Here is a 27,583-nt window from a genome sequence, read left to right as displayed (position 1 = left end):
TTGGGTATGTATTGGTGTTACTGGTAGAGATCTTCAGTGTATTATGAGCTCTGCTGTAGCTTTTAATATAAGAACTTCATCAAATCACTTAATTATGTGTTTAGTTTTGCCTTATATAGAAGAAGCTCTTTATCTAGCTCATTAATATTCATTTGGCAATATTAATCTCTGAGCCTTTTCAAGACATTTTTAAATTTTTGGAAGGTGCTAGAAAAACTTAGAGCATTATTACCAGAAAAGTATTTTGAATAATATCTGTGTGCATGTCATAGATCTCTAGAAATATTCTGATTGTTTTCTTACTTTTCTCTCTTTACAGATACATTTCATCAGCTCACGAATGGAAATTTAAGAGACTTTATACAAAATATATGTGAAAATGGAAACTTCATCTTTGCTATCATCCTTACATGATGAATGCAGATCAGACAACTATATTGAACCTCATTACAAGGAATGGTACCGAGTAGCCATTGATGCTCTCATTGAAGGAGGTTTAGAAGCCTACAAAGAATTTCTTTCCCAAGAGAGATGCTCAGAGTTCCTAGCAGATGAGGAAATTGATTATATTTTGAACAACGTTCACAAACTTCCCCAAAACACAGTTTATTCCTCTAACCATGCCATTGATGACACCTCTTCCTCAGGAACCTACTGGCCCATTGAATCTGATGTGGAAGCTCCAAATCTTGACTTAGGGTGGCCCTACCTGATGCCTGGAATTTCTGGTGGCACGAATATTGATCTGCTTTTTCATCCACCACGAGCACAGCCTTACACCATAAAGGAAACTATTCGGAAGATGATACGAGATGCAAGAAAGGTAAACATGAAAAATATTATTGAAAAAAGCATGTGGCAATAATAATCTAGTTGGTGTTTTACTAGATGTTTTTTTTTTTTCTTCTGGAAGGAAAAAACAGTCTGGCTGCTAACAATTCAAACGGAAAGGTTTTCCCAGACTGAGACTGGTCCCTTGGTATCACAGGCACCAATGTTAGTAACTTTATTTACAAGGAATCAGGGATTAATTGGAGGGATTAATGAAGCATAATTACCTTTTTGCTGTAATGCTGACCAGTCTGTGAGAAATTTGTAGATAATCAGTACACCTTTTCTTTGACCTCAGTTGAATATACCTCAAGTGATACAATTCTGTCTAACTTCAGGATATATCCTAAGGTTTCTCTCTTGCGGCAGTGGGAACATGCATCGGTTTGGCATGGTAGCCAGTTGTTGTAAGAAAATAACACCTTGGTGTACATCCAACTTGTGTACGCTGAGAGTGTCAGGTTTTGTGATTTTGCATGCCAACTGTCCTTGCAGAAATTAGTCAGAAAGTATTAAAGAGAGCTCAGAAGAAAGAAAATGAGGTTTAGGCAACAAGGAAATAGATTTTAGTTGAGTACCTTACCGTCATTTCCATCTAATGACTAATTTATAAGAAATGTGGACACTTCTCCAAATATATTTGTCCCCACTTAGGGGCACTTGCATCTTGAGTTTCCTAAGGCACACACCGCTTACACCTTAGTGACAGGGTGCTGTATGTACAAACCACCTTTTGTTTTCCAGTGTCAATTTTAAAAAAACACCAAAAAATGCATTAGCATGCAGATCTGTTTGACCCTGGGCCACGTTACCTCTTTAAACAGATCTGACAAGGTTTCAGAAGTATTCCTAGGAAGTACGTCACACTCCCCTTTTTTCCCCGTGAAATAAACTGGGTTCTGCGTGACTTTATGGGCTTTAAATTTGTAGGATGGGCTCTAGCTCGACTCCATCCATAAATACTTCAGTGGCTGAAATGTGTGTTTAAACGTGTGCAATAGAAATGGACTGAAAAGGGTGGGGAAGGGAAGGACAGCATCTTTTTACAATGTGTCTCCTCTATTTAGATAGAGCATATAATTTGTTGCCATAATACAGTTATCACTAGGCCTTTTATCCTGCAGTTTACCATCTAGAATGACTGTATGCACAAGGAAGAGGAGAATTAATTACTTCTCTCCCTCTTTGCCCGCTTTGAGTGAGGTTTGATGTTTTCTGCTTTTGTATGTAGTGAGCCTTGGCCATGACTTGCCCAAGATACTCCATGATCTTTTTCAACTGCAGCATCTGGGCTACCAATGAATCCACTGTAAGGGAAACGACAAAAACACAGTCAACTCTGTTGCCAAGACTAGTTCAGTTTTGCTATGAGGTCTTGAAATGCCATGAAGAAAGGCTGTTTCCTGTTAGTTGCCACGCTTTTTGTGCCTAGCTGGCTAGCTGCATGCAATCCAGTCCCTTTCCGACAGCTCTCTTAGGTGGTGGTACTGCCTTGTAAAATGCTATTTTAAGGGGTATGCCTCCTTTGAATGCAGCTATGAAGAAAAATTAGGTGTGATTCTTACCTTTCTTTGGAAAAAGGTTGAGTGCATACTATATTGGGTGTCCAATGTGCTTGTGGTGCTTCCACTTTATAAAGAGGATGTTATGTACGTGTCACTGTCAAATCTGACAGCTGAAAGGTTTGTTTAGTTGATCCGCACAACCTCAACAGCAACAACCGTGACACTTTTGAGACAGTGATATGGGTTGCTCACTTCAGGAAGCAGCAATTAAATCTAAAAGACATAGTGTTGTTCAGCCTCTTCTGTCTGCAGATGCATAGAAGAGTTTAAAGGATTTCTAAGTAAGGTAAAGTCAGGTATTTAAAACATGCTTACAGCAGGCAAACACTTTGTAAACAGGCTAACCTACTTCTCCTAAGCCACTTATAAAAATATAGTTATATTAAACAGGGTTCTTTGTTATGTAGTAGTGGAGATGTGTACTCTTATGAGAATATTCAAAGGAAATAGGAAAAGGTTACACATGAAAAACAGAAACCTGTAAAGAATAAACAAGTTCTTCAGCAAATCACATTAAACCCAATACAGCTCTAAGCAAAATCCATGGGAATTTCGGCAAACTTCTGTGGGAAAATAAACAGACTGTTGGAGGCGGACGTATTCATACCACCTAACTTTAAGCACCAAACTCGAGTGCCTGATTTCAGGCACTGATTTCCCTGGGCTACCTGAAAGCTCAGTGCAGTAGGTAACCAGCTCCTACAAGGGCAAGGCAAAGAATGTTTCTGCACTGATTCACCCCATTCGATATATATTTATATGTATATACTAGCCCAAAAATTGATGAAGGAGACTGAACCAGTTGAAACCTGGATTCTTTTGAATATTTGGAGGTATATAAGGATAAGATGACATTATTAGTGGACTTACTCTTGACCTCTTTCATGCTTGATGCATCACAGTGTCACTCCTTAAAATGATCATTACATATGTTAATTTTGACCTTAAGAAGACATGTTGTAAACAACATTAAGCAACTTGCTTGCTGACAGTGATTTTTCCTGACTAAAAAGGAAAATCATTTGTAAGGCTATGCTACACTAGACTAAAAACAGTGACTATGAAAAAGTGTCATAAGAAAATCTTGTCACTTATGTGTTTCTTAAATGCATAATCTGCATAAAAATTATGCACATCACCTTCATGGTAAGTACAGGCAATATAATAATGGAGTTCTTACAGAAAAGGATCAATATTATTAAATCCTAGAAAAATGAGCTAACCATTTTAAGGAGATGAATCCATGCTTGTGATACATGTTTCTGAACTCATATTAGAGCAGGGGAACTTTACTGTACATAGGATGGCATTACATTGCAGTCTATACTACAGCACTTCTGCGGAATAGATGTGATGTTAGCAGAGTGCCTGAGGTCAAACCTAACATGTCAACAAAATGGGTTTACTGTTGGTGTAACTAGACCTCATCTCCACATGATACAGCTTGCCAGCCACCCTCCTCTGTCAACATAACCTGTGTTCATACAAGGAGGCTGTTTGGCATGACTGTGTCAACTGGGGAGACACGAGTCTTTTTCAGATGTTGATATAACCATGTGGGGAAAAAGCACTGTAAGGTCTGTCTGACCTTAATGATGGACAGACTTTTGCAAACAAGCCAGTAGCCTTATTTCTCGTGTGTTTTGGAGGCTTCTACCTTTAATCATTGGCAGGTTTCCGGCTTCCCTGAAGCTTGAGGTGCTCCTACAGCCTGACTCATCCCAGCTGGGCTGTCTGAACTGCAACTGATAATGTTTAGCAGTTTTTTCCGAGACGATTATTCATCTGGGAAATGGTATCAAGATGATTACTCATCTATGTCAGGTTAACGTGAAACTTCCTTCTCTTACTATAAAGTAACATAGAGACCTCAGTAATGAAGTGTCCTCTCCCTATATGAATTTTCATAAGAGTTGCCTCAAAACCATCAGTTACGAGGCTTGTACCTGTGTGCAAGAAACAGCTCATGCTGTCTTCTCAGGCATGATTGACAGGGTGAGGCAACAGGGAAAGGACAGGACAGAGCACCGAAGGGTCCTTCTGGCAGTGTGTTTTTCTCTTACTTCATTAACTGGATTCCTCTCTCCACCACCGAGACATTCCTACACAGTTTTAGAGAGAATGCATAGCTCTGAGTCTTTTAGATGGTTATCCAAATAAGGATCAGCTCTTCCTGGAGAGAATTCAAACCTGTTTTTTAAAGAATCATGTTGTTTAGACAACCAAAGGATTGATGATTTGCAGCACAAGCCAGAAAACACTGAAAGACTTCCCTGACATACTTCTGGGATTTCTGATGGAATGTATGAAGTTGCACGCTGTTCGATAAATATGCAATACTTTTCCCTGACTTTATTTTATTCAAATAGACTAGCAGTCTTAAGCCTGGGTTCATAAAAGCAGTGATAATTGTATAACTTTTAAAAAAAGTTAATTGTTTAGAAGCTTAAATAGAAATTTAGATGGTTAGTGTGTTATCATTTCAGAAAATCAAAAAAGGCAGTTGTTTTTGCTGAATTACTCATGATTGGGCTTTTTAATGTGAGAAAGGGTTGCAAAACTTGGACTCTTGGGAAGGAATGAAGTTACACTGTAAACGAGTTACGTCTTAAGTCTTGCTGGACCCACTGTAGGTAGGCCCTTAGTAAGTCAAAAAGGACTTTCTTTGAATTCTTGTGAGAGAGAGAGTTATGTACAAAATCTGATGCCTGTGTTGTCTTCTAGAGCAGTGGACTTAGTCAAATAAACAAAAACAGTTGACTCATTTTACAATCATATAAAAAGGAAAATATTTTCTTACAGTTTGGGTTTTTTTTTGTTTTGTTTTGTTTCAGACAAGAGTGAGAGGTTGTGTATTGCAGAAAAAACGATTATTCACTATTGATCTCGTTTGGTCATGTGTATAATACAATAATAATTTAGTACTGGCTGCAATATAGCATAAAAGAAAATCAAATTCTTTACACGCCTATATGAAGAGTGATGTTTCTCTACAAAAGGAAACTTGTAGAATATGGGTGTGTTGAGCACTCTTTTTTTACTCTCTCAACAATACCCTTTGCCAACTATTTTAAATATAATTTGAACACAGAGTGGAACAACGATAATGAATCGCGCTTGTGGCAATGCTTGACTTAGCTCATTAATTGCAGCAGTCCAAGCAGATGAGAGAGAGGGGCTGCATTTTTTTGTTCATAAAAGCTAGAGCAATCTGCTGAAGGGAGAGAGAATAAATAAATGCAATAGTCATTCCACTCAAAAGTTTTCTATATTATCTGTAGAGTGTCTGATAAACAGTAGATATCTTTTTTTAAGCTGAGAGTACATGTAGAAGTACTCAGTTCCCAGCTGAAGACATATAGGCAACATTCTCCCTGCCAAAATATTCTACCCCACAAGGATTTCAGCAGGTGCTTTTTGGTTCAGCTGCTACACTGAAGGGTGCGTTCATCATTCACTTCCACTCACCTTCTGGTAAATGACTTCCTGTTAGTTGAAAACCAGCATGGCAGTCATGCGTATGGTTTCCAGGTGAAACATGGTTTTTAGCTTTTGATAGATTTATTAGAGAGAGTGAGGTCATGTCGCAGCTTTTCTAATCACACAGGGTGGATGCCATGCGTTGGAAGAGGACATGTGTCTTGCTCTTGATGCTATTATTGTGTGACCTGGTATCAATTTTTTGTCATCTGCTCACAACAAGTAGTTATTCAGGTATTTTATCTGCTTGGATTTGCCTTTGGAGCCTTCACACTATTTTACTTCCCTGTCCCCTTCTCCCCCTGTCATCCCACTCCCTCTGCATAAGGGTTGTCCCAGAGCAGTGCACTTATAATGCATACAGAGAGAACTGCCATCAATGGGACACGTCTGCAAGCCCTTTCATAATCTGGAAAGCCTGGGACTTCTGTGAAATGCATTTCTTATGCGCAGTTGCTCTAAACATGAAACCCACAATTTTTCCTGGTAGCCCTCCCGTTAGGCAGGAATGATCCAAAACTGAAAAGCAAGCAGAGGCTAGGGCTATCCTGGGGAGTGGGAATCTGATAAAAAAAAATTTAATCAGTTGCAGTGTTTTTTTACTCACAGGTTTCTATCAGGTCAGAGGTTTGCAAGACTATTTCAACATCTTTGATACTCATATTTTATATTAAAAGATGTAATTAATTTATAGGCATTGACATTTTTATGTCACAACTGTGCTAATGTGTTATCAAAATATCACACCTCGGTGATGGCTTTAAAAATGGAATAGGGAAAATTAAAGACCAGATCTTACAGGCAGCTGTATTTCTTTATTGCTGTCTGTCTCATTCACATATATATAAGAATTAAGCATACACATGTGCTTTATAGCAATGTTTTTTCATTACAACTTTTCTCTCATTGACATAAATCTTTGTCAGTCAAAACAAAAGTGCTCTTAAAAAGTCATTTGTGCTTTTTGCACATTCAGTAGATTAAAATGTTCTTTATCATATTCAACAATAGCATTGTACTACAATATGCTGAAGCAATTATAGGTCAAAATATGCTATAAATACAAACCTGTCAATTTAAAATAATTTTGCCCAGGCAAAATGCTTCTTTCAGTGCCCAGTCCAGTGTATTTGGGTTTCATCCCTCTCCTTTTCTTGCTTGCAAAAAAAATGATCATGTTGAAGTGCTATTTCCGTTCTTGTGAATTCCTATCCTCAAGAGATCTGAGTTTTTCTATTTTTTTTCAGGCAAGGAACAATCTTGCCTGAAGAACTATAGGCTTGATCACTTCACATTCATATTGCCATAGGTCTTTTTTGATCTCTTGCAGTTTTAGCATAGCTTTTGATCTCTAATAGCTTTCCAACATAGCCAGTGATGCACTGAGGGATGGGGGACACATTTGGGGTGATTTTAAACTTTAAATTTGTTCATTGTGTATCAGAATTGGGAAACTAAAATGTTATATTATCTATGATAGAATTTTAGATGAACATAGCTGGGTATACAGATACCTGCAATACTGCAGCAGTATTCATAGAGTCACAGAATCATAGAATTGTGAAGGTTGGAAAAGACCCTTAAGATCATCGAGTCCAACCATTAACCTAGCACTGCCAAGTCCACCACTAAACCATGTCCTCAAGCACCACGTCTACCTGTCTTTTAAATACCTCCAGGGACGGAGACTCAACCACTTCCCTGGGCAGCCTGGTCCAGTGCCTGACTACCCTTTCGGTGAAGAAGTTTTTCCAAATAGCCAACCTAAACTTCCCCTGGCGCAGCTTGAGGCCGTTTCCTCTCGTCCTATTGTGCGTTACTAGGGAGAAGAGACTGACCCCCACCTCACTACAATCTCCTTTCAGGCAGTTGTAGAGAGCAATAAGGTCTCCCCTCAGCCTCCTCTTCTCCAGACTAAACAACCCCAGCTCCCTCAGCTGCTCCTCATAAGACTTGTGCTCTAGACCTTTCACCAGCTTCGTTGCCCTTCTTTGGACACGCTCCAGCACCTCGATGTCCTTCTTGTAGTGAGGGGCCCAAAACTGAACCCAGGACTCGAGGTGCGGCCTCACCAGTGCCGAGTCCAGGGGCACTATCACCTCCCTGGTCCTGCTGGCCACACTATTCCTGATACAAGCCAGGATGCCATTGGCCCTCTTGGCCGCCTGAGCACACTGCTGGCTCATGTTCAGGCAGCTGTCGACCAGCACCCCCAGGTCCTTTTCAACCAGGCAGCTCTCCAGCCACTCCTCCCCCAGCCTGTAGCGTTGCCTGGGGTTGTTGTGACCCAAGTGCAGGACTCGGCACTTAGCCTTGTTGAACCTCATACAGTTGGCCCCGGCCCATCGATCCAGCCTGTCCAGGTCCCTCTGTAGGGCCTTCCTACCCTCCAGCAGATCGACACTTCCACGCAACTTGGTGTCATCTGCAAACTTACTGAGGGTGCACTCGATCCCCTCCTCCAGATCATCAATGAAGATATTGAACAGGACCAGCCCCAACACTGAGCCCTGGGGAACACCACTCGTGACCGGCCGCCAACTGGATTTGACTCCATTCACCACCACTCTCTGGGCTCAGCCGTCCAGCCAGTTTTTAACCCAGTGCAGAGTGCACTTATCCAAGCCATGAGCAGCCAGCTTCTCCAGGAGAATGCTGTGGGAGACTGTGTCAAAGGCCTTACTAAAGTCCAAGTAGAGAAGATCCACAGCCTTCCCCTCATCCACTGAGCGGGTCACCTTGTCATAGAAGGAGACTAGGTGAGTCAAGCAGGACCTCCTTTTCATAAACCCTTGCTGGCTGAGCCTGATCCCCCGGTTGTCCCTCATGTGCCGCATAATGGCACTCAAGATGATCTGCTCCATAACCTTTCCCGGCACCGAGGTCAGGCTGACAGGCCTGTAGTTCCCCGGATCCTCCTTCTGACCCTTCTTGTAGAAGGGCATCACATTTGCTAACTTCCAGTCATCTGGGACCTCCCCAGTTGACCAGTCTGACTCAGTTGACCACTCTCTGGTCCTGCTCCTGTGCCTTTAAGACTTCTTTCTTGAATAGCATCCAGCCTTCCTGGACTCCTTTGCCCTTCAGGACTGCCTCCCAAGGGACTCTGTCAACCAGGCTCCTAAACAGGCCAAAGTCTGCCCTTCTAAAGTTCAGGGTAGCGGTTTTGCTGACTCCCTTCCTTACTTCTCCAAGAATTGAAAACTCGATCATTTCGTGGTCGCTGAGCCCAAGACAGCCTCCAACCACCACATCACCCACCAGGCCTTCTCTGTTTGTAAACAGCAGGTCCAGCGGGGCACCTTCCCTGGTGGGCTCGCTCACCAGCTGCGTCAGGCAGTTATCATCTCCCACACACTCCAGGAACCTCCGAGACTGTTTCCTCTCTGCTGTGTTGTATTTCCAGCAGATATCTGGTAAGTTGAAGTCTCCCATGAGAACAAGGGCTAGAGATTGTGAGACTTCAGCCAACCGCTTGTAGAATACTTCATCTGTTTCCTCATCCTGGTTGGGTGGTCTATAACAGACTCCCACCAGGATATCTGCCTTGTTAGCCTTCCCTCTGATCTTTACCCATAAGCACTCAACCTTGTCATTACCTTTGTTGAGCTCTAGACAATCAAAACACTCTCTAATGTACAAGGCTACCCACTACCTCTCCTTTCTTGCCTGTCCCTTCTAAAGAGCTTGTAGCCATCCATTGCAGCACTCCAGTTGTGTGAGTCATCCCACCATATTTCCGTGATGGCGACCACATCATAGTTTTCGTGCTGCGCAATGGCTTCCAGCTTCTCCTGTTTATTGCCCATGCTGCGTGCATCAGTGTAAATGCACTTCAGTTGGGCTATTGATCTCTTCTCCAACACAGGCATGCCACCCCTAGGCTCATCCCTAGCAAGCCTGGTTAAGCCTGCTCTGTATTTGTGTAATACAGTGTGATAGAAACTACATGGAAAGTGGAGAACTGCTGACATGGAGCAAAACAAAAAGCACAGAAGTCCAAGGAGAGCTGCCAGTTCAGAATTTCCCATTCTCCTGTTTGGAAGGAGCAGGATTGAATGCCACCAAGTTACATGTATTAAGTTTCCTCATATATCAAATCCGAGTACAAGCATCTACTTCACTTGTAATTATTTCAGAACGATTAGCTTAATACTGTGTTATTTTCCCCAAGGAGTACTGTAAGTATTCCAGCGCAGGTGACAGAGGAGTCAAAGTACACTTCAATATTTATCGCTCTAAAAGAAGTGCAGACCTTGCCATTGATACCAGTGCAATCACGCCTTTCCTTTTAGCCTGGTGATAAAGTATGTCATAACCGTTTTCTAATAAAGAGCTGCTGTTCTGTACAGTAAAAGTTAAAGTCCACATTTTCAAAAATGCTGTCAGCATGCTTGAGACCTCAGAGGGCTTTTACTCATTAAAATCCTACCATAATTTACCTTTGGGAGGGAAGAAGCAATGGCCATCACAATAGTAACGGGGTGTAACTGGAATTGAGCGTGATACTTTATAGTAGGATCTGCAGACATCCATAAAATGACTCACCTCAATATAGCTGTTCACAATAAATAATTGCAAGATCTGGCTATGATGTGCACTATCAACAAAGTTAATAATTTTTCAGCATGCAGTCCACTGGTCAGTAAGCCAGTTGAATTTACAGCAGTGTTATTTGCATTATAAATATAGAAGTGGAAGCAACCAAACTAGCCCTCTCTGCTTTCCTTGCCTTTGTTTGACATCTTTTCCCATATCCTGGGTGTTTGTTTTTTGAAGCTATAAACATCATTATGTTTCGCTGCATATCTGCATATCATATAGTTTACTGGCATCTTAGTCTTCCTGATTGGTGCCAGCCCGTACAGGTATACCACTACTGCAGTATAAACAGTAGATTCAGAATTTATATGCTTTCCTTTATCGTTAGCCATCAAAAAAATGACCAAAGTGTGTGCAGTTTTATAGATTAGGATACTGAGCCACAAAAGCATTAAATTAATATATATCAGAATTCAAAAAGAGATACAATTATAATCCAAAAGCCTGAGAGTATTATACATTAGCAAACAGTACTCAGAGCAAGTAGGGGCCAGATAACAAGTTTTTATTTTCTTGTCTCTGTGGTTTTAGTTGATAAAAAAATCATAGTTGTGCATTTAGTGTTATAGTTAGGAAAACTAATTTCTGAGGAACATCAGTACTTCTCCAAAAAGTTTGCATTAGTATGTAACAGTAGCTTTGTAGTGCTTACTTTTCAAAAATATTTGTAAAAGCATGAAGTCCTTTCTTATCTTCAGATAAAGAGGGTGTGTCTTCAAGACATACACAGAGTGTTCTCATACCTTAGCTAAGAGAGGATTATCTTAACCAGTTCTGTCTCTTGGTCTGGAGTGCTTGCACTGACTGCCCAGAAGATGTAAGATGTGAGGGAACCAGAACAAATTCCTCAAAAACAGGGTCCACGGTGACCCCTGCTCTGCCCAGCAAGGTATGTGAGCAGGGAGCTTCCTTCAGAAAGCTTCTGTGGTGCGTCTTTTATCCAGGGGTTTTTGCTAACTGCAGCACCAGATCTCCTCAGGCCTTTTCACTTCTGCCAGAGATCCTGCTGTAAGAGATGAAGCTGGGCGATAGGATAATATGAGAAGTTATGCACTGTACCTCTTAGAGATGAAAAGAAAACTTTGATATCTGCTTCATCCACTAGCAATCGGGCTCGAATAGTACCACAGGATTGTGCGTTCAGGTAGCCAAATGGGTGTGCCTTCAGTTCAAACGGCAGATATGACATCTCAGCCTTATTTTCATGCTGTTTCCTGGAGCTGCAGGCACTCTTTGCCAAGCAGGCTGCACTTCAGCTCAATAAACTCCCTTTATGGCTTAAGCACTAGGTAAAGCACTAGACATCACCTTCTAATTCAGGTGAGTCTGAGTGGCATCAGCCCACAGAAAGTATTGTAGTTAGTGTTTTCCTGCTAGGCTTTTGGTGCTCGATAAGCCAGAAATAATAATGAGGACGAGATGAAATAACCAGCACAGAAGAAGAGCAAGTGCCTGCTGATTCTCTGTGGGACCTTTCTCAAGAAATGCCCACTCAGGGACAGCCCTTTTTAAGCTGTGCAGAATTCACTGCTAGTGAGCTGTACCTCCTGATCAGAGACATCAGAGGCAGCAAACAGAAGTGACAGTGTCAGCCAGCAAATCTGATTTCCCTCAAGTGCCAGGAGGATACTGCCCAGTGTCAGCCAACAAATCTGATTTCCCTCAAATGCCAGGGGGATACCACCTGTCAAAGCAACCAGGTCTCCATCCAGCATGACACAGCACAATAATATCTGAAGCTATCTGCTGTTCTGATAATTTCTTGGCACTGCCTAATGGGGGATTAGCACAGGCACGCAATAATTGCCTGAAAAGTCACTGTCAAGGGTGTAGGTTTCTTTTAAATAATAGAGAGGTATGTGTGGCTGCACAGTGTCTGTTTAATAGAGATCTGTAACCTGTCTTTGCTGAGGATGGGCCTAAAAATATCAACCATCAATGAATTCAACTCTTACAGTACTATGTGCTGTTACAAGTCTACAGAAAGCTGCTTTAAAATGTAACAAAAACTATATTATTTTGCTCAAAGAAGATGCTTTTGAAATGAGAAAACTAAGCGTAAAGATGACACTGGGAATTATGACTGATTCTTCTATTTATTTATTTGCTATCACCTTATTTCATGTTTTAGCACTATATGATCATCAGTAATATCATATTTTATGATAGATTTTATGATGCACTATGTGATTGCAGTAATATCGTCATCTATTTTGTTCATGAATTCTATGCTTATCGAATGACAGTAAGACACTTGTGCCAGAAATCTAATTAGTCAGATGATTAGATTTCTTATGCATAAGTTAAGTTTAATGATGGAAGTCCAGTCCAGATCTGAAGTGCTGCGATACCGGATTGCAATCTCCTGTTATAGGATTTCTGTCCTGAGTAAAGGCTCGGTACTTTGACTTGAAGTTCAGAGGAGTTAAACGTTGTCTTTGCAATCAGCTCTTGAGAGCCCAGGAAGCTCTTCTGTGTAAACATTAGAGCTTTGCAAAGCCAGGGCCCCAAGTGCTTCTTGGAGGAAGAAAAAGGAAGGAAAAGACGTGCTGTTCTTGGGAGTTGGGAAAGAGGCATGTCAGAGGAACAGGCATCTCTGCTAGTCCTTTCAGTTGCTGGAAGGCTTTCTATTATAAACCAGTGCAGCAACTAAATGCTGTTTAGACCTCCTGAGCGACCATAACACTCTGGAGCCTGCAGCCAAGGTGAAAATGCTGGCAGCTTTGGATTACTTAAGACTTACAGCATCATGTGGAAGGCACCGGCTTAAGACAAATGCAGATGGACCAATGTTTGATTCAACCGGGCTCTGCTTCATGCTGTCATGCATCGCATCGATCAGAATTAACTCCATGAGAATCGGTATCAAATGGATGGAAGTAAGGCACAAAAGTTGTGCATGGTGTCTGTATTATGCAGGCATTTCTGAAGTGACCATATTTACAGTACGATAGGAAACCTGCACATTTTCGGTTGCAGTTCCTCTTTCCTTCCCCTCCCTCTTCGCCCCCCACTCCAGCTCTTCCCCTTGGACAGCCCTCTTTCCTCTGCCTTTTCTCCTTTCATCGTGCACCTCAGCCAGAGGTGAGCATTTACTACCTGCTCTAGGTGCTTTTGGCATCTTTCCTGAACGCAGTTGCAGGCATGACAGCTGGGACTGTGAGCTCCCTCTTAGGTCAATAAGGAAACGTGGGTGCCTTGGAGGGTGCCAGTCAGCACACCTGAAGCAAGCGCTTGCAGTAGGGGGTTTGAGTCTTTTCCCCATCCTCTGTCTCTCCCAGTAAGAAGTGGTAAAACACTGTCATGATGTTAGAAATACAGCAATGTTTTTGAATTGCTAGACAAATCCCTCAATTTTATTGGCAGGTTTCTGATATTTATTATCAATTGTATATCTAACAGATTAAATATTAGGGGACGTATATTTTCTGAATAGGACTGTCTTATTTGCCCTCTTTTATTTTGCAATAAATCGAAGTTTTTGGCAAAAAGGGTGAAGTTTAGAGATAAAGAATTTGTGTATAAGACATTACAATAGGCTATTTAATTACAAAAATTACTTGTATACACAATTGATTTTCACCTCATTTTGTCAAACAATACATCTAATAAAACTTGAAAAGAATTTTTTTAGGTATTCAGTAAAGGACAGAGAGAGAAAATGAAAATACCTGCTCAAAGAAGACACTTTTTTTCTTTTGCAAACAAAATTAGATCCCTAATCCTGAGAGGATTTAAATACTTTGTGTACACGAGAGGTTCCATTAACTTAACATGCATATGTGTTTGCAGGATTGATGCCTAGGGGGATATGACCATGTATCATTAAGAATCTGATTTTAAATATTTAATTAATCTCTTTCTCTTAAATCCTGCCACAGTACACTTGTAGTACAAAAAGAGCATATATGTTCAGTTGATTGCAGCCGCTGTGAGCAACTAAAAAGAATAACGTGTGTCCAAGCAGAATGCTGTAATTTTTTTATTCTAAATAAAAACTCCGTTGAATAACTGAATATCTGAAATCCAAGCAAGGTGTTGAAACTGGTGGAAGGTTTTCCCTTCCCCAAATGCTATTCCACCACTCAGTTCTCCTTTACTGATCCCAGCATGTATGCGCAGGCCCAGATCCCACAGAAGTCTAACCCAAAGGAATGGATGCACATACGAATGTTGTAGAAGATAGGCTGGTCCCTTAAAAAGAAATTCAAGAGCAAGACTAATTTATCATCTTGATGCATAAAGGGCAAGAATAGTTTTTGCCAGTATAGAACGCCTGTTAAGTCCCGGTCTGATTGTCAGGCTCGGGGAAGGTTTGTAACGATCCCAAGAGCGAAATTAAGACACAAACGAGGTCATGTGCCGCCAGTCAGATGTTTTATTGGGTAAATATAAGAGAGTAAAGCGATAGGAAAGGCAGGAAATATTAGGAGGAAATTAAGCAAGCATTCAGAGAGATAAGCAAAGGATTGTCACCACCATGGATCCAGCGGCGTCCTGTTGGTCCTCAGTCTTCAGTTTTTTGGTGGTGGATGGCCACACTCGGGTTTTGTTGTGCCGTCTTTTGTCCGGTGTTGGAGAGGGAGTTTGCCCTCTTGTTTCAGTTTGGTTACCTAGGGCAACATCACGCAGCCAACACATGCACATCTAATCACACAATATATATTGTTGATGGGCAAACGGCCTGGCCCCGATACCAGTTGGTGTCCTATTCTTGGTGGTGCCTGATAAGCCAAAGAAGGCCTGCTGCTTCAGCAAGTTTGCACAAGTTTCCTTGCAAGCTAGTGGTACTTGATAAGCCAAAGAATGGTCTGCCCTCGGGTCTTATCAGACAAAGGAGTGGTCTGCTGTCTGGTCTTATCAGATAAACACACACAAGCAAGCTTTGAGACAATTGTTCTTAATGCTTCAGTCTCTTACAATGTCTTATCAAAGAACATTTTTTTCTCTAACTTAGTAGAAATGGCCTCAACCAAAATGATTGAGTCCTCTGGTAGCAAACTTTTAAGAGTTTGCACTGGGGATAGAGGATTCATTATCTTCTGCCGCATTACACATGCTTACTGAGCTCATATAGAGGGCAAGGAATATTCCATAGAGAAGTTTCTCAATTTGTACTCTAAAGCTTTTGAAATAATTGCAAAATATGTATTAAAAGCACACGTGCACTTTTTCATGCATGCTGGCATGAAAGCAAGCAAGGAAAATGAAAGAAAAAAACAGTAAGTGAACATCTGGAATTTAGTTATTATGGTAGAACTGTCCAAAATAGTTTATGGATTTTGTTTTTTAAATGCTGCATATTCTTAAGTTTAAAAAAAAAAAAAATCTTGAGAAATAGCTTCGTGGACAGTTATGACACTATGCTGATACAAAATTGTGTGTACACAGATAGACATACTTATTTTGAATTTTGTTAGTGGTGTTTCAAAAAATCCTAGGGATCAGAATTTCATAACCTGCTAAATTCTATGGAGAGACATTGCTGAGAGGTGACTCACTACATTTAATTATACAAAGTGGTCCCTCTTGAGATATAAAGTAAAAGAAGAAAGCATTTCAGTTTAATATGTTACTCTCTAGTTCATAACCCAGCTGTCTATTTTTAAGGTAATAGACTACACGTAACAAAAATACAGATAGTTAGAAAACAGAAAAGATCTAATTTCTGAAATATGTAATAATAGTACTTAGGTGCAGGCATTGAAGTTACCAAGCTGAGTAGTGTATCTGAAATCAGCATTAGAAGATGATCTTTGACAGACTTTTTTTCCATAGAATGTAATCAGTTTAAAAAGAACACAAAAAGCTAGGTGTTCAAAGATTTTGGGGATTTCCAGCAAAGTACATTGACTGAGACGTTCTAGCAGCACAGTTATATAGCATTATCTGTGTTGTGGTTTAACCCCAGTTGGCAACTAAGCACCACACAGCCACTCGCTCACCCAGTGGGATGGGGGAGAGAATCAAAAAAAAAAAGCAAAACCTGTGGGTTGAGATAAAGACAGTTTAATAGGACAGCAGAGGAAGAAATAATAATAATAATAATAATAAAATAATAATAATAATGATAATGATAAAAGAATATACAAAACAAGTGATGCACAGTTCAATTGCTCACCACCTGCTGACTGATGCCTATCCCATCCCTGAGCAGTGATTGCTGTCCCCCAGCCAATGCCCCCAGTTTATATACTGAACATGACATCATATGGTATGGAACAGCCCTTTGGCCAGTCTGGGTCAGCTGTCCTGGCTGTGCCCCCTCCCAGCTTCTTGTGCACCTGGCAGAGCAGGGGAACCTGAAAAGTCCTCGACTAGTGTAAGCACTGCTTAGCAACAACTAAAACATCAGTGTGTGATCAACATTATTCTCATCCTAAATCCAAAGCACAGCACTATGCCAGCTACTAGGCAGAAAATTAGCTCTATCACAGATGAAACCAGGACAGTCTGTTGTGGAAATACTATACTGAATGAGAAACAAAAAGTTGTGGCACTTTAATTCCAAATACAGAAATATCTCTGTCTTGTTTTAAAGAAGTAATGGTAACATTGTTGGCTGCATTTCAGTTCACCCTTATGTTCACATAGAGTTTCTAGTTTTAAAAACCCAAATGGAACTTACTCAAAGCTGCTTGTTTTCATACAGTTTGTATGGGGAATCTATACTATAATGCATACAAAAAGAAATGGACATAGGTTTAAGCATAGTTTTCCCTTGCTCATTAGATCCAAATTTGGGCAGACTTTGATCAGTCTTGGCTGAATGCATGTCACAAAGTTTAAGAAAAAAATCCCTGATATGGCACAGAAGTACAAAAAACTTCTTGTCGATGCCTGTTGTAGTCATTGCTGTCCTAGCAGCGGAGATGGTACTGATAATTATATTAAATATTCTCCTGTTTGGAAATTTGGAAATTATGCAAGAAATCGCTTGACCAGGCTTTAAGTTATTTCTCTAGTGAGGAGAATTTTGGAAATATGGGAAGCATTGTAACAGACAAATTAAAAATAATCCAGTACTTTATTTTTTTTCCTGAATTCATGTCTTCCATTGACTCTAAATCCTATAGTGCTGAGTTACAGTAAAAATACACTGAATTATATTTTCGCATCATAGTATATCTATTTTTCAACATCTATGAATAAAGCTATAGCAATTACGGTGTAAGTAACAAGTGTTGATCTGTTCTGGTTTTGTTTTTAAATTGCTTATCTGTGGCTCTGGATGGGATTTTAGCCTGAAACAGTAAAACGTCACACACACTCTGGAATTTCATTGAAAAGCTTGCTGTCAGCAGCTGCCACAGTACATATTGCACCACACAGGCTGAAATGCAGAACACCTATGAATATAATGTGTGCGAAAAATCTTTCATGGTAATTATTAAAATATTTCACAAAATTAATGCATTATGAAAATTGAGAATGGCATTTCACTTAGGACATTTTAATTCATTTCAAAGTCATGGTTGGCTCTTGAAGGTCAGCAGGTTGTCCAGGAAGGATTTTAATGTGAATAAACTATACCCTCTTTTTCCTTCCTTTCTCAAATTTGCTCAAAACCACAAAACCAAGAAAATCTCAAATTAAATGTTTCATTTGTTTTCAAGTTGCCAAATAGTCCTCAGTGTTTCAGAGAATCATTCATCTGCAGTTTTTGCTTGCTTGGTTATTTTCAGGCTTCTGGGTGCTTTATGCCTGGGATTTTGAAGGGAATGAGTCTTCTGCACTGCATCCAGTGAGACTTCCTATGCTCCAGGTTCATTCTCCTCAAAATCCCACAGCAAGGCTTTAGTTTTGAGCTTGTTCATAGAGACACGATCTCTCCCTAGACTAGTAGTCATTCTGATATTTTAATGAATACGATTTTTTTTATAAATCAGTCGTCATCTTGATTATATGCTGTTGCCTGTACTGTGTTCACTAGTCCTCTCCATGGGTCCTGTCATAGCTTTCCTTTTCAGATATGATTTTCTAATTGATTTTATTGGAAGTTGTTTTGAAAAAGAGCTGGGTAAACATGAACCTGTAATAAATGTTTGTATCCTTTAAAACCTCATAGTTTGTTACCAATTTTGGGGGCCCTCCCTATTCATCTTTGCAGCCATTTCCAGACTGCAAAATCAGCAGAGGTTGATAAAGCTGAGACATTCACAGATTTTGATCCCAGAAGGGACCATTATAATAATGAAATCTGACTCCCTGCACAGCACAAGCCTGACGGTGTTGCATCTTCAAAGAGCTGATAGTAAGAATAAATCTGACCTTAAAACACTTGGGTGCTAGTCTTACAGTCAGCACTTCTGCGTAACTAATTCATAATTGCTGAGGAGATCAAATTTTTTTTTTGTACGATCACTTTTCTCTAAATGATGGAATTTTCTTGGAGAAACCCATTTTGCAAGCCCAGACCAAGCTTGCCTGAGCTTTCTGCTTGTGTATCTCATCACTCAATGTGACAGTCAGCCGAAAGAGAAGGTGCTGAGAATTTTAAATGCAGGACTGGAGGGCAAGGTGAGGCTTGGGCTGCTGCATAGCTGCAGGGATTGCTTTCAGAGGGACTTTGGGATGCTCAACCTCTCTGTAAATGCAGGCCATTAGCCTCTGAGGATCTGTTCGCATGGCACGGTGAAGTGCAGCGAGGAGATTCACAAGGAGCAGGGCATTTTCACCTTCCCAGAGCATCATGTTAGCATGACTAGACTGTTTCCAGTAACAAAACTAATTAGCGATGGGCTGACTCAGATGTCCCTGCGCGGGAGGGCGGTGTGACACACACACACACCCCTCATATATTTTCAGTTTCCCAGATAAAAATAGATGCAATAATGTTATTCCCACATTTATGAAATGGTCTGCGCTTTACATATGAAAAGCTTTCTGTATGCACTTAAGTGTTATTGTAAGTAATTTAAGAGGAATTCAAAAAGCTGCTTATTTTTTCTGGTAATTTTTCTGAGTCTTTTATGACAGAGAAGTAGCAGACTTCAGTAAGTTTTAATGTTTTAGTTATGCCATGAATGATTTGGAAGGCCATAAATAACATTAGTCTATTAAAAATATATTTCTATGCTAATACCTTCTAGAACTAGCTAAAATACTTTTATGGAGTGATTCACATGCTTTTCTAGTTCCATGCATTTGTATTGATTCAAAGACCTTTTACATCCTTTAAAAAAAATAAAATGTTATTCTTTGTATCCTTTTATTTTTGCCGAATAGAAAAGTCTTGAGATTAAAAGCATTGGTTTAGGACTTGGAAGACTTGTATACAAATTCCTTGTAGAACACAGACTCCTCATCTATAAATGTGAATATTAGCTCAGAGTGATTTGTGAAGACATATACATAGTTTGGGGTACTAGAGGTAGTGAACACAGTTTCAAGAGCTTAAGCTGGAATCGACCTTATCAGGTGCTTCTGATGGTTTACAACTTTATATTTTGCATCAACCTTTTGTGTATTTGTTCTTGTCCATGAGCTTGTTTGTTTGCTTTAGAGCATTCAAGCAGAAATATTTCAGTCATATCCAAATACAAGCAGAGAGTTGTTCACTTCTCCGATATCTGCCCATGTTCTGCTGTTACTTTTTTCTCACAGTACTCCACTATGCAGCTGTGAGAAACAAGAAAATACCTTTTTTGTTTTTCACTTGAAGGAGTGTTTCTGATTTAGGTTGCATTTCAGCGAATGCTCAGTTACCCACATAAATGTCATTAAAGTCTTACCTGTTGCATACCTGACTCTTGTTTCATTGCAAAAATTGTTCCCGTGTCAATTAAGATGATGTATATTGTATTTTTTATGATTGATAAGAGACTGGAGTATCTTTTAATTACCAACTACTGGTCACAGTTGACCAAAAATTATAAACTCCCTGAAAAATTCCTTCCTGACAGCTGCACCTCATCTCTCTAGTGAGTGTGGACTGCACGTCTGCGAGAAGGTTCAGAAATACAAGGAAAGACTCTGAAGAACAGCAGAAGATATATGCATTTTTAAATGAGCAAGAAAAAAGGACAGAAGCTGTCCTGTTATTACATCTGAAATGTGTTGTTTTTTCCACACTTTTGTCGATACAATGCTGGCTTGAAGTTTTTTATCTGAAGGAAAGAGGCAAATATTAGAATACTTTTTCAGTTGGTGTGCGTCCATGTGCGTGCAATCCTCTGCATGGAGGCATACACACTGTGCTACAGAAAGCATGTAGGTATGCACACATGCACAGGATGCATAGCAGTCTGGTATGGAGAGCCTTGTTGGCATGAATTTGGAGTAGGCAGGTTACTCAAGGGAAGATGTTTCCTGAGATCAGAGAGGTACTTCGTAAGAACAAATGTTTATTTGAAAGGCACTAGTTTGCATCAAAAAGCAGTTATTTTCCAAAGTGTTGTTGGAATAAAATGTTCACCTCTCCTCCACAGAGGTATTGCAGGTTCTCATCTCCATCCTTATTTCAAGCAACTCAAGTAATCTAGTATATTAAGCTATTAGCATGCTTGGCACATTTTTCAAGAGCAAATTTTCCAACAGAATGTGGCTTAATGTAAGTCCATGGGTGGTTTGGTCAGTGGTGTTTCTGCCTTTTGTCCCTTACAATTAGACAGGATCTGTTTTCGACAACAAAACAAGTGAATTTTCCTCTCTACCCCTCATGTTTGTTAGCATATATACCCTTGAGGTATACATCTATTCAGCATGAGAAAGTTTTGTGGCTGCAAGGGCCTCACTGGCACAAACAGGCAGTGAATCTCTCAAAGAAAGCTACTGAAGAGCTGCAGTAGGTCCCCCTGAGACTGATTTTATTCTTCCTCTATTCTTAAATCCAGGTGTCTGCTGTGAGGTTTTGGAAGAAACCCCCTTGCCCTAGCAGGAGCTTTGCATTTCTTGCAGGTGTTCATCATGCTTCATGATTAGATCTCTGATTATCGTTACCCAAATGGGGGCGTGTGTGTGTGAACCCACATGCAATGCACATCAGGAGGAATATTTTGTAGAAAGGGGAATGATTGCACATTCATGAAGTTGTACAATGGAAGACTTGTGATAACATTTGTCTTCTACCCATTAATAAAACCATTTTAACTTGCCACATTGGTCACTAGCTCAATTGAGTATAAAGGGTTCAGTTACTTGCACACTGATAACTCATTTATTTGAATAACTCCTCATTTTATTCAATCATGAATGAGTGCTTCGCATTATCCTTGTTAGGATAAGGAAAATGAGAGGAGTAGATCATGAGCGTAGGATGACAGTGCCCATCTGTGTTTGACACGATGGAGTCTGGATCGCAGAAGCCTTGTCCTGTAGCCCCGCCGTCTGTCTTCTCCTCCCCAGACGCATCCTGGAAGTAGCCTAGGACTCTGATTTAAGAAAATATTATGAATACATAGAATAAACTTTGAAACATTAAAAGTAAACTTTTACATTTAAATGGAAAGACTAGTAGATATCAAAGATCGAGCATTGTGATTATCTGATCTGACTTTATCGCAAAGACCAAATAATCTTTCCTGTGATTTTGCATAATTGCAGTATCAAGTTGCAAATGATGAATTAATACTTCTCCTGTGGCCTTGTTGAGGAGCTGTATGCAGATCAGTGAAAGCTGATGCTAACTGCATGTACAAAAAAATAAACAGCGTCACCAAGATAATTCTTAAGCTATATGGCTTGCTGTTGTCTGATAAAGATGGTTATTCAAAATTCAGCTCACACAGAGATTAAAATAATCAGTTTAGCAAAAACCTGGCAGAAAGAAATAAGAAAGACATGTTTCTTACAATTTTTTAAACTTGTTTCTATTAATTTCCTTTTTTACCCATTGACTTGCTACTCCTTCAAATGCCTCGCTATCTGTGGAAGATTCACCTATGAACAAGAATTGTCAGGTTTCTCTTAAAAAGCTTCTAGAAGGTTTCAAAATTGAAATAATTTTTTTTAAAAATACGGTATTTTAAAGCATAGTATTGCTACTGAAATTGTAACTCTTTCAACTAGTAATAATTTTACTTGTAATTCCCTTCTTGTTTTTTTATTTTTATTTGTTTTAAGTGCTGCATTTGATCCAAGAATTAAATTTTGTTTACTACCTTATTTAGTTCCAATTCACTATCCACCCCACTGGGGTCTACGAGAATTGTAGAATTACTTACCTGCTTCATTTCAGTTTGCTTCACAGGAGGTTTGAGCAGGGCTTCTTTAATTGCGTCCCCACTATTTCAGACAGCTTGCTCCATATGGTAATGTGCATAAAAATTTGAATTTGTTTTCTTCCTGAAAAGCTGCACGTAATTACTTATTAACTAGATTAATCTTTTCTTATCTTTAGGACATTATGCTGATGCTTTCAGGCGAGTCCACAATTACTTTTTCCTTTTTCATCTAATCTGTAATAAATAATCTAGCATGCCAGGGTAATGGATTTCACCTGAGGATCTCAACATGATTTGCAGACAATAATTAATTAATTAGTTTCACAACCTGTCTTTAAAATAGGTGCAATTGAAATGCAGCTTGCCAGCACACAGTCATTAGCAACACGTTGCACCATTAACTGCAGCTGCTCTATAAGCAGGTGGTGTAATCTGCTTCTCCCAAGTATCAGGGAAAGTTCCTGCTGAAGTGGCACCATGTTTAAAAAAATAGTTAAAATCATCTAGTTGGGTTGTTTACCTGGCATTCAGATGTAATTATGTGCCATATGGACATATGCAGGCATACATTATGTCTGTAATATATATTGCAGAATAGTGATCTGACATCATTGCTGTTGCTTTTTTAGCGACATAAATGTAACTACAGGTATTTGTCTGGGCATGGTATTTTTGCTTATAAATGCATTTTGCTATGTCATGTAGCTGAACTGGAAAAATGTTAAAGATAGATATATATATAAGGTGAACAGAGAATTTTTCAGAGTTTAACCCTGAGGAAACTTCTCATTATTCATCCTCTTCTATTTATACAGGAGGATCATTGGCTTTCCTTCATACTGACCCATCACTGACCTGTGACCAGTAATTTTAAACAGCCTGGATTCTGTATTTTTCTGGTTTACCCTAACCATATTACTGCTTGAATTGAGCTCTTTAAACCAAATTAGGTACATCTATAGGGTTTGAAATTAGTGGCAGTGAAGTAAATAGCATCTGTAGCAGGAAGCAAAAGCTTTATTGTGAACATCATAACGATATGGTCATAAAATGGGCAATAAAAGGTGACGTATTTTAAAGTTTGCATAAAATGCGTAAGAACCCATTTTAAGCCCACATTCAGTATACAAAATCAGATTTTTTTTCCAATCTCAGATTTAACTGAGTTTGAAGTTCTTGAAAGAGGGAGGGAGGGAGTGACAAGAAGGGAAAAAGAAAGAATTAAGGGAGTGAAGGGGGAGAGGGCAAGGAGGGAGGAGAGAGGGAAGGCAGAAGGGCACAGGGAAGGAAGGGGAAGGCAGTGAGAGAAGGGAGGGAAGAGGGTAACAGAAGTAGGCCATAATAATCTGTAAATTATAGTGGTTTTGCTTGCACTTTTGTGACAGCAATATAAAAATCTTTAATATCATTGAGTCCTACAAGCTGCTTGAAGTACTCACACACAATCAAAATGTTTTCACAGGACAACTCCTTTAAACATCTGGCCATTAACCAGCTGAATACAAAAGCTCTCATCTTGAAAAAGGATGAAATAAGCAATATTTGAAAAGATTTTTTTTCTCCACTTACCCTTCCCTAAATATATGATTAGCCTTTATTTTTGTATTCATTGACTCTTGTGTTGGTTTTCTTTTCAGAAGTCAGGCTGAGCAACCAACTTGGTCATCAAGCTGTTTTTTGAATATTGGGCATAAGCGTTATTTCCTGATAGTCAAAAATTTAATTAAAAATGACCAACAGCAGAGCAGGGAATTCCTTCGCTGTCTTAGATGTAAACTATCCAGGTCTGCTAATGGCAGATGTTGTAAAAAATACTACTCTATTGCCAGGGACTGTAATGTTCCTTCTTAACCTTTAAGACAAGGAGATTATCCCACTTTTTTCCAAAGACTAACAGGAGCCTCTGTTGAGGACTACTTTCTCCACTTTGGTATTACCTTCACTATACCATGAACTAGGGGAGGTTTTTAACCAGAATTGGTTCTAGTCTCAGTTGGGGTTCTGTGGATGTTTAACAATGTCTTCTGCAAGGACTTCCAATTTTTTATTCCTCTTTTTCTTCTACATTTACCTCTGAGACAATTTCACTAGCAATGTTCCCTAGGATTAGGAAATCTACCTTTTGGAAGAAGCTTTGAGTGTCTGTAGAGGACTAACCTCCAACAACTAATGATATAATTAGGGCTTGTTTCTCAGTATTAAGTATAATCAGGTCATGCTCATTGGTCTGTAGGCTTCCAATAATTTGCAATCTGATAATTGAATATTTTTTTTTAATTGGGCACTGCCATCCAAAATAGATTTGTTTTCCCTTGGATACAATGTCTTTTACGTTCGAAAATAATGATATTCTAATGAAGTTCTGTTACTTGCTGCAAGTCACCCTGATATAAGGCTCATGAACTTACCAGTACATGGCTTACCAGTTCTCCACAACTGTATGTATTTATTTTTCCACATACTAGAAATGTTGGATAGGTCATCCTTGTGGACTGTGGTTATCATACTGCATATAGGCATTCAAAAGTCCGTCTTTCTGAATCATAAGCAACTCTGAAACACATCCAGGTCTGTGTGCTGACTTGGATGCACAAAAATCTTCCTGTGCTTAGAAACAGAAATAAGTGTTTCCTGCTTTTGAAACACTTGTTTTCATTTACCTCCATTATTTTCCAGGGTCTACTATGGAAGCACTGTTTCCACCTCTGTGTTAAGTCCATGCCTTTCTTTTTGATTCTTTTCTTACGTGTTCAATGTACCGGTAGTACATATTCATTCCTTTAAGGAACAACAAGGGATTTCAGGCAGTATTATACAATTGAACAATATAGTTATGTTTTACTGGAATTTTTTTGTTTGAAAAATATATATATACTAGCAGCAGCATTGAACCCTATACAGGATGTTTTAAATATGTTGTTTATTTATAAAATATGAATATTAGATATTCAGCTCTTCCCATTTAATTTCATGTCAGAAACATGTGTTTACTATTAAGGTCACAAAGATGACAAACAGCGCACAGCTCTTGCATAAGCAAACTTAAAAGCAAAATTATTCTTCCCAGTCTAGAAAAGTGGGTCTGAATCATCTCTTCTTCCTATAAATCTGCCTTTGACTGAAAGAATCCTTCATTGTTTCCAAGTGTCTAATTAACAAATGCCAACACAATTGTCTGCTTTAAAGAAATGTTGCTCGTTTTTAGTTTAAAGTCTACAGCCTGCAAATGTTCATTAATATTGTGGTTTTCTGTACATTGTCTAGTGTTTTTAAATATGTAAACTCTGAGGAAGTGGGATTCAGTGTTGACAATGTCTTTATACAGGATTCTTGAGGAAACTGAGTGGAGCAGTGGGAAGGCAGATTGACTCGAACTTCATTCCATTCCCGGTCTGAGAAGCCCCACCAAAATGTACTCTTAAAGGGGGCAAAAAAGCAAAGTCTTTTCAAGAATTTTTATCCAGATTAGCTGAAATCTCAGACACTTTCTTTGACTCTTTGATAGGCAGTAAATGATTTTAAGATTTCTTGAAGGAAATCTCAGAAAGAGCCCTCAGAAGTGTTGGTGTCCAGTCTAGTTTACCTTGGCATGAAGAATGTTTGTAAGCAGGAGCAATTTGAATGGAAAATTTTAGTACATTTTTTAAAATGTTTTTGTCCCTTTGCATTCCCCCCCACCCCGAGTTTGAGGTGGCCTTTTCCCATGTTTTTAGCTGTGTATGGCAATTTACGGCAGCCACTCATAGTTTCAAGTATTGAAAGAGTTCTTAACTGTACGGTAGTCAACTCATACTTCTCTTGGCCAGGGTAGAAGCTAGCCAGGAGCTCTTACTGGTACTCCAGTTATTTGGCAGAAGTCTCAAAACTGAGACTGGTCTCTGAGGTTGTTGTATGAGGTTTCCAATCCTGCATGGCAGATCAAAAAGTAAAATTTATTAAGAGTTTAGTTCTAATTACCATTGGCACTTTTAAAAAAATAATTAAGGCTTATCACATGGTTGCGCATTGTTTGCTTTTGGCAGTCACTAAGTAATGTACACATGAATAAATGAGTACTTCTACTTACCAACAAATTTAAAATAAAAAGTATAACATTATAATATTATTTCAAGTAGCCTGAACATTCCCTAAATATTAAGGGATCTGGTGAGAACCCACATATTAAAGCTGTTAATATTCTTTTAAATAAAAAATTATTTCTGAAGCAGCAAGTCTTTGAAATTCGTCATAGAGAAAGCTGGAGGCTAGAGAAGTACCTTTTATTTTTGTCATGAATTTCCATTTTGGTATAGCTGAGTCGTAAGCTGTCAGAAATCCTGGCATTTCCTTTCCGTTTGTTTTCCTCAGGAAAAGCTTGGCAGCTTCCAAAATATCAACTGAATAGGAACATTCCGAAGAGCTAAATACAGATATTAAAATCCTGCTACCCAACCAGGTGCAGCCCACATGGCACTGAGAATAGAGCAACGACATCAATGGCAAAAGAAGAAAGGGCAGAGTAAGCTCCCAAACACGTTCCCTCCATCCTGCCAAGGATTTTCTGTGCTGCCTTATGAACTTCTCTGTAGGACCTCCGCCCACTTCTGTTTGCAGTGACAGAACACAGCTTGCTTGTTAAATACTAAAAGCAGTTTAGTTATTGATGGGAGCATTGCAAGCAGAAAGGAAAGTGTTAAAATTGAACATTGTGAATGCTTGTTGCTTTAATCATGCATGATGGTTCTTTGCAGATTTAGGTAAATCTGTTCTTGGCTGTGGTGCACCAGTCGCTAGGCAGCAGCCATTTCTTTGCATATCCTTTCTTCCAAGGTTAGGTTTATAAATGCTTCTTGGAAAGTCCCCACAAAGAATTCCCAGAATATCCCCTTCCTCCTCTTGTCTCTGTGACTTGCTGAAACTCGATTCTGCACGTGTGGAAGCAAAGCTTCAGAGGAATTATTG

General features: G+C 39.5%; 1 protein-coding gene across 1 annotated transcript in view; it reads left to right on the top strand.

Annotated features, from left to right (window-relative positions):
- Window positions 1-379: 379 nt before the first annotated feature.
- Window positions 380-27,583, top strand: part of FAM83B (family with sequence similarity 83 member B) — a gene marked incomplete at both ends in the record, with an annotated part of 46,527 nt that continues 19,323 nt past the window's right edge. The window contains one exon of the mRNA XM_082308033.1: window positions 380-823. Coding sequence (XP_082164159.1) covers window positions 380-823 — 444 coding nt within the window. The remainder of the gene's footprint in view (window positions 824-27,583) is intronic.

Source organism: Platalea leucorodia (genome assembly GCF_965183815.1).
Source record: "Platalea leucorodia genome assembly, chromosome: 3".
Taxonomy (NCBI): domain Eukaryota; kingdom Metazoa; phylum Chordata; class Aves; order Pelecaniformes; family Threskiornithidae; genus Platalea; species Platalea leucorodia.
This window is presented reverse-complemented; position numbering and strand designations above follow the sequence as displayed.